Source organism: Scyliorhinus torazame, chromosome 4, assembly GCF_047496885.1.
Source record: "Scyliorhinus torazame isolate Kashiwa2021f chromosome 4, sScyTor2.1, whole genome shotgun sequence".
Lineage (NCBI taxonomy): Eukaryota > Metazoa > Chordata > Chondrichthyes > Carcharhiniformes > Scyliorhinidae > Scyliorhinus > Scyliorhinus torazame.
The window spans coordinates 113,988,501-114,001,123 of record NC_092710.1 but is presented as its reverse complement, the minus strand read 5'-3'; the positions used below and the strand labels follow the sequence as shown (position 1 = coordinate 114,001,123).

Here is a 12,623-nt window from a genome sequence, read left to right as displayed (position 1 = left end):
AAACGTGTAAGTTGAGTTGGTGCCAAATTTTGCCACAGTCGTGTGTGTATAGGGTGTATAGTAGGGGGCGAAGTACACAGCCTTGCGGGGCCCCGGTATTGAGAACTACCATGAAGGAGGTGTTGTTGCTTATCCTTACTGATTATAGTCTATGGGTCAGGAAGTTGGGGATCCAGTTACAGAGGGAGGAGCCAAGTCTAGGTTTTGGAGCTTTGATTATGAGCTTGGCTGGGATTATGGTGTTGAAGCCCAGCTGTAGTCAATGAATAGGAGTCTGACGTATGCATCCTTGTTGTCGAGATGTTCCAGGGATGAGTGTAGGGCCAGGGAGATTGCATTTGCTGTGGACCGGTTGTGGCGGTATGCGGATTACAGTGGATTAAGGCATTCTGGGAGCATGAATTAGATGTTTCTCATGACCAACCTCTCAAAGCACTTCTAATGATCAGTGTCAAGGCCACCGGATGGTAGCTATTGAGGCATGTTGCCTGGTTCTTCTTTGGCACCGGTATGATGGTGGTCTTCTTGAAGCAGGTGGGAACCCCGGAACAGAGTAGGGAGAGATTGAAGATGTCCGCGAATACATCTGCCAGTTGGTCCGCTCCGTGCAGGATCTGAGTGCGCGACCAGGGACCCTGTCTGGACACCCTGGTTGTACCTTTGTAACCCTGTTCCTTGAGGTATCCATTTTGTGGATCTTCACTCCAGCCTCTATCGACGAGCTTCTTTCATTGCAAGCTCCATAGATGTGGCAACTTTCATCTCAGCTTTTAGAGATAAATCACTTCCAGTAAACAGCTTCTTCTTAATAGCGTTACTGGGTGATACACAAGTGAGCCTGTCTCAAAGAGTATCATCAAGTGTCATATCAAATTCACAATATTTAGCTAATCTTTGAAAAAATCCTGGCCGGGATTCTCCGAAATCCCGGCCAAGTGTTGACGCCGGCGTAAACACCGGAGTGGTGTACGCCACCGTCAACGGACCTCCTGGCCCAGTTATTCTCTGGAATTCAGGGGGCTACAACGGCGCCGGAGTGCTGTGCACTGCTCCGGCTCAGAAGCCCGGCCAGCACGGGTCTGCGCATGCACGCAACGGACGGCACGTGTCCACGCATGCGCACAACGGTCGTCTCCTCGCCGGCGCATGCACGTGGTTTCCATCTCCGTGCCGGCCCCCGTGCAACATGGCGGAGCCCTAAAGGGGCCCGGTGCGAAGGAACATAGGGCGCCCCCCCCCCCCCCCCCCCCCCCCGGGAATGAGTGCGCCCGCCATTCAGTAGGCCCCGATCGTGGGCCTGGCCACCGTGGAGGCCCCCCTCGGAATTGGATCCGCCCATCCCCCCACCAGGATGGCCCCTGCAGCCAGATCGCCGAGGTCCCGCCGGTTGGGACCATATGTGAACCACGCCGGTGGAACTTGGCGGGCACTCAGCCCGTCGAGCGTGGGGAATCGCTGCGGGGGCCACTTGCAACGGCCCCCGACCGGCGCGCGGCGACAGCGCGGGCGCGATTGGCGTCGATATTCAGGTCACTGGAGAATCGGCGGCCCAGCGTGGCGGGATTCTCGCACCCCCCCCAACCCCCTGACGATTCTCCGACCTGGCGCGGGCTCGGAGAATCCCGGCCCCTATAATCTCTGAAATGGATTCACCTTCTTCCTGACTATGGCAGAGGGACTGAAACCTTTCTACAATCAATAAAGGTTGAGGAGATAAATGTCCCTTATAAGATTTGCATTAATCCACTGAAGGACTTGTCTCCTGGCTTTGCTGGGTGAACAAGAGTCTGTAGCAGCATAAGAGTTTTACGGAAAACTGAGCTGAGAAATGTTGCGACCTGTAGGTCCTCCAGTGTCTGATTAGCTATTGAAAACAATTGGAATCTTTCTTCATCTGAATTCTATGTTTCATAATCGTCATCAAATGAGTCCATGCTGCCCTTTTTCCTGTCATTTTTGGACATGGCTCCTAGGGTCTACACTTCCTCCCTTCCAACTGTGTTGGAAAATATAGCACAAACAATCCCTTTAACAAGCAACTACGAATTCTTTCCCATTTAAGCCTGAGTATTTTGACTTTTCTACTGAGTCGTTGCCCATGCAGAGTTGGCAGACTTCAAAATCCTCGTTCCCTGTAGCCCGTGTAGCTTTGTGTGCCGTCCCTGCAGCCCAGACCCCACTAATTCTAATGCAAGCAAGTCTTCCCCGACTGTCTGTCTTCTTACTCATAGTTGCTGTCAAACAAATTTATGAAACCCTTATATCGCCGGCCGTGCTTCACCCAACGTCTGTGTGTGTGTGAGTCCGATCCCAAGAATCTTCGGTTGTTCCCAATGCCGTCCCACAATTCGTCGACGAAAATCTTCTTTCCAGCGATTTTTCTGCCTCAGTGGTCATCGCCAATTGTCTCTCCCGTTATATTTGTTGCCGCGAAGAGAAATGGTATGGAGGTGCCCACAATCTGGGTTATTGTAAAAGAGGAGAGGTTTATTAAGGGTGTTGCTCACAACAAAGATGGTGATCTGCCCAAAGCCCCACAAACACTTTGTGGATGTCACTACACATCATGTGATGCGAAACAAGCAGGAATGTATTCTCAGATACATAACAGTATTGATGCTAACTAAAAATAGTGTAATAGTCTAATAAAATAGTTTTTCAAAAGATTAGAACCAGCATGGATGATTGTTACCAGATCTGTGTCTAACCAGGAATAGCTGCCATTGCTGGTGAAATAAGGAAAAACCTATAGACAATTATTTCTACAAAATTGGAATATAGCAATATGCAATTGTTTTTCTATGAATAACATTTTTAATAATTTGATTTCTAGGGCAATATGGTATGATCCTGTGTCTTACCCTACTTCATGGCAACTGGATCCCACAGAAGGTCCCAATAGAGAGAGGCGACGTTTACAAAGATGTTATTTGACCATACCTAATAAATACCTGCTCACAGACCGGCAGAAACCAGAGGGTAAAATGATGGAACAAACCTGATAATTTTCTGACACTTCAATCTGTTTGGATTGTTCTCAACATTTTTGTTTGTTTGTTGCAGAACCACTGAAGCCACCTTTGTCATTTTTGTTTGAAGATAAATCTCATTCTTCTTTCTCATCAACTGTAAAGGATAAAGCGACAAGTGAACCGATCAGGTAACTTCATTATCTGACCATGACTAAGTAATAACTTACATTATTCTTGTTTAAAGGTGTTCATGCAATCAATGGTTACATTTACAGTGTGAGTATTGGTCACCTGCCACTCCTCATAGTTAGAGCAGCAAGAGACAAATCACACAGAATGGAAGGAACTAATTGGATCAAGCATGCTTGTGCCAGTTTTGTTTTAAAGATAATTTATTGAAGGTATATCCAGAACATACAAAAACAGGAAATCGAAAACAAAACAATCCATAATACAATAACGGTGCATTTAACACTACAGCAATGTAACACAGTCAGAATCCTCCCATATATACAAATACATCCGCCACACCCTCAAAGAATTTTTCAACCGAAATAAAATAACCCCTACCTCTTAATAATCAATAGTTGCTATACCCCCCTCCCCCCCTCACTGATGTTCGAATACTTGTTGAAAAAGTCGATGGAAAGCTTCCACCTCACGGGAGAGCTCCTCATCCATTCCTCTAATGGATTGGATTGGATTTGTTTATTGTCACGTGTACCGAGGTACAGTGAAAGGAATTTTCTGCGAGCAGCTCAACAGATCATTAAGTACATGAGAAGAAAAGGGAATAAAATAAAATACATAATAGGGCAACACAACATATACAGTGTAACTACATAAGCACTGGCATCGGATGAAGCATACAGGGTGTAGTGTTAATGAGGTCAGTCCATAAGAGGGTCATTTAGGAGTCTGGTGACAGCGGGGAAGAAGCTGTTTTTGAGTCTGTTCGTGTGTGTTCTCAGACTTCTGTATCTCCTGCCCGATGGAAGAAGTTGGAAGAGGGAGTAAGCCGGGTGGGAGGGATCTTTGATTATGCTACCCGCTTTCCCCAGGCAGCGGGAAGTGTAGATGGAGTCAATGGATGGGAGACAGGTTTGCGTGATGGACTGGGCGGTGTTCACGACTCTCTGAAGTTTCTTGCGGTCCTGGGCCGAGCAGTTGCCATACCAGGCTGTGATGCAGCCCGATAGGATGCTTTCTATGGTGCATCTGTAAAAGTTGGTAAGGGTTAATGTGGACATGCCGAATTTCCTTAGTTTCCTGAGGAAGTATAGGCGCTGTTGTGCTTTCTTGGTGGTAGCGTCGACGTGGGTGGACCAGGACAGATTTTTGGAGATGTGCACCCCAAGGAATTTGAAACTGCTAACCATCTCCACCTCGGCCCCGTTGATGCTGACAGGGGTGTGTACAGTACTTTGCTTCCTGAAGTCAATTATCAGTTCTTTAGTTTTGCTGGCATTGAAGGAGAGATTGTTGTCGCTACACCACGCCACTAGATTCTCTATCTCCCGCCTGTATTTGGACTCGTCGTTATTCGAGGTCCAGCCCACTATGGTCGTATCGTCAGCAAACTTGTAGATGGAGTTGGAACCAAGTTTTGCCACGCAGTCGTGTGTGTATACAGGGAGTACAGTAGGGGGCTAAGTACGCAGCCTTGTGGGGCCCCGGTGTTGAGGACTATTGTGGAGGAGGTGTTGTTGTTCATTCTTACTGATTGTGGTCTGTTGGTCAGAAAATCGAGGATCCAGTTGCAGCGTAGGGAGCCAAGTCCTAGGTTTTGGAGCTTTGATATGAGCTTGGCTGGGATTATGGTGTTGAAGGCGGAGCTGTAGTCAATAAATAGGAGTCTAAGGACTTCCGGGTGCGGCGATGACCAGCTGAGTCGCACGTTTCGGCAGCTCCCGGTGGAACGGACTTTTGGACTCTTAATAAGAGCCCCAACGGCAATTTTAACGGCTAAAAGTACTGTGCGGTGAACCAGAAGGGAATCCCCCCTGGATACGGATGAAAAAAGGAGAGGAAGGTGGCCGGATTGCGGTGGATCCTTTAGAGCAGCGGCAAGGAAGGCAAGCAAAAACCAAGATGGCGTCGGAAGGTGGCAGTTTAATATGGGGCCCTGAACAACACGAGTTTTTGAAACGCTGCGTGGAAGAACTCAAAAACGAAATGAAGAAGGAGCTGTTGGCCCCGATATTACAGGCGATCGAAGGGCTAAAGGAGGAGCAAAAGACCCAGGAGCGAGAGCTTCGGGTCGTGAAGGCAAAGGCTGCCGAGAATGAGGACGACATACAGGGCCTGGTGGTGAAGACGGAGATGCACGAGGCACACCATAAACGATGTGTGGAAAGGCTGGAGGCGCTGGAGAACAACGCGAGGAGGAACAACCTAAGGATTCTTGGTCTTCCTGAAGGTGCGGAGGGAGCGGACGTCGGGGCATATGTGAGCACGATGCTGCACTCGTTAATGGGAGCGGAGGCCCCAGCGGGTCCGCTGGAGGTGGAGGGAGCATACCGAGTGATGGCGCGAGGACCGAGAGCAGGAGAAATTCCTAGAGCCATAGTGGTGAGATTCCTCCGTTTTAAGGACAAAGAGATGGTCCTTAGATGGGCAAAGAAAACTCGGAGCAGTAAGTGGGAGAACGCGGTGATCCGCGTATACCAAGACTGGAGTGCGGAGGTGGCGAGAAGGAGGGCGAGCTTTAATCGGGCCAAGGCGGTGCTTCACAAAAAGAAGATAAAATTCGGAATGCTGCAACCGGCAAGACTGTGGGTCACATATCAAGGGAGGCACCACTACTTTGAGACGGCGGATGAGGCGTGGACTTTTATCGTGGAAGAAAAATTGGAATGAGCGGGTTATTTAAAAAAAAAGAACGTTTGAAACAAAGTGGTGGGGCGAGTATGGGGGGGCGAAGAGGGGGGTAAAAAGGGGGAAAAGAGGAGTTTTATGTTATTAATCCTGCGATGTGGTAACTTTTCTCTCTTCCACAGCAGGTGGTGGGGGGAGGAAAGGAGGTGGAGGAGATGGGGTGTTGGCCATTGGGGGCGGGGCCAAGGGGGAAGCGCGGGCTCGGTTCCCGCGCTCTGATAATCATGGCGGGAATAGGGAAGCAGGAAGGAGGGGGCGTCGCACGGTGCGAGCCGAGGTCACGGGGGGAAGCCGAGGTCAGCCAGAGTTTGCTGACTTCTGGGAGCAACATGGGGGTGTAACTACGCTAGTGGGGGATCTAGCGGGGGGGTTGGGAGGGGGGAACTATTGGGCTGCTGCTGCTAGGGAGAGGGGGGAGCTGGTATGGGGTGGGTTGGGCGGGGGAGCACCGCCTGGGGGGGACACAGCTGCGTGGGAACCGGGTGAGGAGCTGGAAAAAGGGGATGGCTAATCGACAAGGGGGGGGTAAAAAGCCCCCCAACCCGGCTGATCACGTGGAACGTGAGAGGGCTGAACGGGCCGATAAAGAGGGCACGGGTACTCGCACACCTTAAGAAACTTAAGGCGACGTGGTTATGTTACAGGAAACGCACTTGAAACTGATAGACCAGGTGAGACTACGCAAAGGTTGGGTGGGGCAGGTGTTCCATTCGGGGCTAGATGCGAAAAACAGGGGGGTGGCTATATTAGTGGGGAAGCGGGTAATGTTTGAGGCAAAGACTATGGTGGCGGATAGCGGGGGCAGATACGTGATGGTGAGTGGCAAACTACAGGGGGAGGCGGTGGTTTTGGTAAACGTATATGCCCCGAACTGGGATGATGCCAATTTTATGAGGCGTATGCTAGGACGCATCCCGGACCTAGAGGTGGGAAAGTTGGTAATGGGGGGAGATTTCAATACGGTGTTGGAACCAGGGCTGGACAGGTCGAGGTCCAGGACTGGAAGGAGGCCGGCAGCAGCCAAGGTGCTTAAAGATTTTATGGAGCAGATGGGAGGAGTAGACCCGTGGAGATTTAGCAGACCTAGGAGTAAGGAGTTTTCGTTTTTCTCCTATGTCCACAAAGTCTATTCGCGAATAGACTTTTTTGTTTTGGGAAGGGCGTTGATCGCGAAGGTGAGTGGAACGGAGTATACGGCTATAGCCATTTCGGATCATGCTCCACATTGGATGGACTTGGAGATAGGGGAGGAAACAGAAGGGCGCCCACCCTGGAGAATGGACATGGGACTAATGGCAGATGAGGGGGTGTGTCTAAGGGTGAGTGGGTGCATTGAAAAGTACTTGGAACTCAATGATAATGGGGAGGTCCAGGTGGGAGTGGTCTGGGAGGCGCTGAAGGCAGTGGTTAGAGGGGAGCTGATATCAATAAGGGCACATAAAGGAAAGCAGGAGAGTAGGGAACGGGAGCGGTTGCTGCAAGAACTTCTGAGGGTGGACAGGCAATATGTGGAGGCACCGGAGGAGGGACTGTACAGGGAAAGGCAAAGGCTACATGTAGAATTTGACTTGCTGACAACGGGTACTGCAGAGGCACAGTGGAGGAAGGCACAGGGTGTACAGTACGAATATGGGGAGAAGGCGAGCAGGTTGCTGGCCCACCAATTGAGGAAAAGGGGAGCAGCGAGGGAAATAGGGGGAGTGAGGGATGAGGAAGGAGAGATGGAGCGGGGAGCGGAGAGAGTGAATGGAGTGTTCAAGGCATTTTATAAAAAATTATACGAAGCTCAACCCCTGGATGGGAGGGAGAGAATGATGGGCTTTCTGGACCGGCTGGAATTTCCCAAGGTGGAGGAGCAGGAAAGGGTGGGACTGGGAGCACAGATTGAAACAGAGGAAGTAGTGAAAGGAATTAGGAGCATGCAGGCGGGGAAGGCTCCGGGACCGGATAGATTCCCAGTTGAATTTTACAGGAAATATGTGGACTTGCTCGCCCCGCTACTGATGAGGACCTTTAATGAGGCAAAGGAAAGGGGACAGCTGCCCCCGACTATGTCTGAGGCAACGATATCGTTTCTCCTGAAGAAGGAAAAGGACCCGCTGCAATGCGGGTCCTATAGACCTATTTCCCTCCTAAATGTAGACGCTAAGATTCTGGCCAACGTAATGGCAATGAGGATAGAGGATTGTGTCCCGAGGGTGGTCCATGAGGACCAAAATGGGTTCGTGAAGGGGAGACAGCTGAATACGAATATACGGAGGCTGCTAGGGGTAATGATGATGCCCCCACCAGAGGGGGAAGCGGAGATAGTGGTGGCGATGGATGCCGAGAAAGCATTTGATAGAGTGGAGTGGGACTATCTGTGGGAGGTGCTGAGGAGATTTGGTTTTGGAGATTAGTATGTTGGATGGGTGCAGCTGTTGTATAGGGCCCCAGTGGCGAGTGTGGTCACGAATGGACGGGGATCTGCATACTTTCGGCTCCATAGAGGGACAAGGCAGGGATGCCCTCTGTCCCCATTATTGTTTGCACTGGCGATTGAGCCCCTGGCAATAGCATTGAGGGGTTCCAAGAAGTGGAGGGGAGTACTTAGAGGAGGAGAAGAACACCGGGTATCTCTGTATGCGGATGATTTGTTGTTATATGTAGCGGACCCGGCGGAGGGGATGCCAGAGATAATGCGGACACTTCGGGAGTTTGGAGAATTCTCAGGATATAAACTGAACATGGGGAAAAGTGAGTTGTTTGTGGTGCATCCAGGGGAGCAGAGCAGAGAAATAGAGGACTTTCCGCTGAGGAAGGTAACAAGGGACTTTCGTTACTTGGGGATCCAGATAGCCAAGAATTGGGGTACATTGCATAGGTTAAATTTAACGCGATTGGTGGAACAAATGGATAAGGACTTCAAGAGATGGGACATGGTATCCCTGTCACTGGCAGGGAGGGTGCAGGCGGTTAAAATGGTAGTCCTCCCGAGATTCCTCTTTGTGTTTCAGTGCCTCCCGGTGGTGATCACGAAGGCTTTTTTCAAAAGGATCGAAAAGAGTATCATGAGTTTTGTGTGGGCCGGGAAGACCCCGAGAGTGAGGAAGGGATTCTTACAGCGTAGTAGGGATAGGGGGGAGCTGGCACTACCGAGCCTAAGTGAGTACTACTGGGCCGCCAATATCTCAATGGTGAGTAAGTGGATGGGAGAAGAGGAGGGAGCGGCGTGGAAGAGATTGGAGAGGGCGTCCTGTAGGGGGACTAGCCTACAAGCTATGGTGACGGCCCCATTGCCATTCTCACCGAAGAAATACACCACAAGCCCGGTGGTGGTGGCGACTTTGAAAATTTGGGGACAGTGGAGACGGCATAGGGGAAAGACGGGAGCCTTGGTGGGGTCCCCGATAAGAAATAACCATAGGTTTGCCCCGGGGAGAATGGATGGGGGATTTGGAATATGGCAAAGAGCAGGAGTAATGCAACTGAAAGATCTGTTTGTGGATGGGAAGTTCGCGAGTCTGGGAGCGCTGACCGAGAAATATGGGTTGCCCCAAGGGAATGCATTCCGGTATATGCAACTGAGGGCTTTTGCGAGGCAACAGGTGAGGGAATTCCCGCAGCTCCCGACGCATGAGGTGCAGGACAGAGTGATCTCAAAGACATGGGTGGGGGACGGTAAGGTGTCAGATATATATAGGGAAATGAGGGACGAGGGGGAGATTATGGTAGATGAGCTGAAAGGGAAATGGGAAGAAGAGCTGGTGGAGGAGATTGAGGAGGGGCTGTGGGCGGATGCCCTAAGTAGGGTAAACTCATCGTCCTCGTGTGCCAGGCTAAGCCTGATTCAATTTAAGGTGTTACACAGGGCGCATATGACTGGAGCACGGCTCAGTAAATTTTTTGGGGTAGAGGATAGGTGTGCGAGATGCTCGCGAAGCCCAGCGAATCACACCCACATGTTCTGGTCATGTCCGGCACTACAGGGGTTTTGGGTGGGGGTGACAAAGGTGCTTTCGAAAGTAGTGGGGGTCCAGGTCGAACCAAGCTGGGGGTTGGCTATATTTGGGGTTGCACAATAGCCGGGAGTGCAGGAGGCGAGAGAGGCCGATGTTTTGGCCTTTGCGTCCCTAGTAGCCCGGCGCAGGATACTGTTGATGTGGAAGGAAGCCAAGCCCCCGGGGGTGGAGACCTGGATAAATGACATGGCAGGGTTTATAAAACTGGAACCAGAAGAACTCTCCGGGTTGTTAATATATATGTATTTTATAGGTCGTTGCTATAAATAATTGTATATTGGACTGTTAAATCATATTTTTGGAGAGTGTTTATCTGAGACAAGGCAGTTGCCATTTAGTTTTAGTTTTAGTTTTGTTATATATTATTTATTCTTTGTTTATAAAACAGGTCATTGTTATTTATACGGTTATATTATTGGGTAAAGGATACACAATGTACTGTGATGGTTGACCAAAAATTTTCAATATAATATTTAAAAATAAATAAAAATAAATAAATAAATAGGAGTCTAATATAGGAGTCCTTGTTTTCGAGATGCTCTAGGGATGAGTGTAGGGCCAGGGAAATGGTGTCTGATGTGGACCGGCTGCAGCGGTATGCGAATTGCAGTGGATCAAGGCGTTCTGGGAGTATGGAGGTGATGCGCTTCATGATCAACCTCTCGAAGCACTTCATTACGAGTGAAGTCAGGGCCACTGGTCGGTAGTCATTGAGGCACGTTGCCTCGTTCTTCTTTGGTACCGGTATGATGGTGGTCTTCTTGAAGCAGGTGGGGACCTCGGAGTGGAGTAGGGACAGGCTAAAGATGTCCGCGAATACCTCTGCCAGCTGGTCCGCGCAGGCTCCCGAGTGCACGACCAGGGATCCTGTCCGGGCCTGTCGCCTTCCGAGGGTTCACTTTCAGGAAGGCCAATCTGACTTCGGAAGCTGTGATGGTGGGTATGGGTGAATTATGGGCTGCTGGGGCACTCGACAACGGATTGTTGGTTACCTGCTCGAACCGATAGGGGAGGGGTGCGCTGCTGCTAGAGATACTGTTCGGCTTCGCTTTGTAGCCCGTTAGTTGTTTAGTCCTTGTCACAACCGCCAAGTGTCTGTCTGTGACTCTAGCTTGGTTTGATATTCTCTCTTGGCATCTCTGATGGCTTTGCGGAGGTCGTACCTGGATTTCTTGTATAGGTCAGGGTCGTCTGCCTTGAACGCCTCAGATCTGTCCTTCAGTAGGGAGTCAATCTCACGATTGAGCCATGGTTTCCGGTTGGGGAACCCACGTACTGCTTTCTTTGGCACGCAGTCGTCCACACATTTGCTGATGAAGTCTGTGACCGTGGTGGCATACTCATTTAAGTTGGTCGCTGAGTTCTTAAATATGGACCAGTCCACTGTCTAAGCAGTCACGTAAGAGCTCTTCTGTCTCCTCGGACCAGCACTGCACAACCTTCTTAGCTGGATTCTCCCGCTTGAGTTTCTGCTTGTATGCCGGGAAAAGGAGCACCGTCTTATGGTCTGATTTCCCAAAGTGCGGTCCGGGGATGGAACGGTAGGCGCCCTTGATTTTTGAGTAGCAGTGGTCAAGAGTGTTGTCGCCCCTGGTAGGACAGGAGATGTGCTGGTGGAATTTTGGCAGTACGCTCTTGAGGTTGGCCTTGATGAAGTCTCCGGCCACGATGAACAAGGCCTCCGGGTGTTCTGTTTTGTAGTTGTTTATTACTGTGTATAGTTCGTCCAGCGCCTTCCTCACTTCTGCCTGGGGTGGGATGTAGACCGCTGTGATAATGGCTGAAGTGAACTCACGTGGAAGATAATATGGGCGGCACTTCACGGTCAAGTATTCCAGGTCTGGGAGCAGTAGGTCGCCAGAGTCGCCACATCCAAGCACCAGGAGATGTTGATGAGGAGGCAAACCCCTCCATCCTTCGCTTTGCCTGATGACGCGGTGCAGTCCGCCTGGTGAATTGAGAAGCCTTCAGGTTGTATGGCACAGTCCGGTGAGGCGGGGGTGAGCCATGTCTCTGTGAAACAGAGCACACAGCAGTCTCTTACCTCCCTCTGAGAGGTAAGTCTGGCGTTAAGTTCATCCAGCTTGTTTTCGATCACTTGGACGTTTGCCAGGAGTATGCTGTGGAGAGGGGTCTTGAAACCGCGTTGCTTCAGTGTAACTGCAGACCGCCGCGTTTCCCTCGCTTCCTCGGTCGGCGGCTGCTGATGGATGATCCTGGGATCCGATGGCAGATGTCAGCTCTTGTGGAAGGTATGTGGTTGCGTCTGGCGGGGACCAGGGCGCTGTTTACGTATCTGGGGTCGCGTCTGGCCAGGTCCTGGGCGCTGGTTGAGGTAGAGGGGTTGCTAGGGGGGCATGTTTGCGATCCGGATGGGTCCCGGCGTTCTGCGGGCACGGGCATGGCGAACTTAATTCTCTCCAAATGGAGAAACTCAACAAGGTCCGCACCCAAGCCCGATGTTTGATGGATCCAAGGATCACCAGTTTAGCAAAATTCCCCTCTGGGTTAAAATGGAGGCAAAAACCACAAGATCAGCCTCTTTCCCCACTAAGACACCCGCATCTTCAGATACTCCAAAAATAACTATCCAAGAAGTGACCACCATTCTCAACACCTGAGACATTGCATCCGTGACTCACACCAGAACCCCACCAACTTTGGACAGGACCCGAACATGTGGGCATGATTCGCGAGGGACCTGGCACATCGTGCAGCGTGACCACTTCTGGGAAGAATCAGCTCAGCCTTGCTGGCATCATATGTGCTTTAT

At 50.6% G+C, this 12,623-nt stretch overlaps 1 protein-coding gene across 3 annotated transcripts in view; it reads left to right on the top strand.

Annotated features, from left to right (window-relative positions):
• Positions 1-12,623, top strand: part of lyst (lysosomal trafficking regulator) — a 482,598-nt gene that overhangs the window by 390,676 nt on the left and 79,299 nt on the right. For all 3 annotated transcript variants that reach the window (XM_072498518.1, XM_072498516.1, XM_072498517.1), the window contains 2 exons: positions 2,834-2,979; positions 3,064-3,160. In XM_072498518.1, the coding sequence (XP_072354619.1) occupies positions 2,834-2,979; positions 3,064-3,160 (243 nt within the window). The remainder of the gene's footprint in view (positions 1-2,833; positions 2,980-3,063; positions 3,161-12,623) is intronic.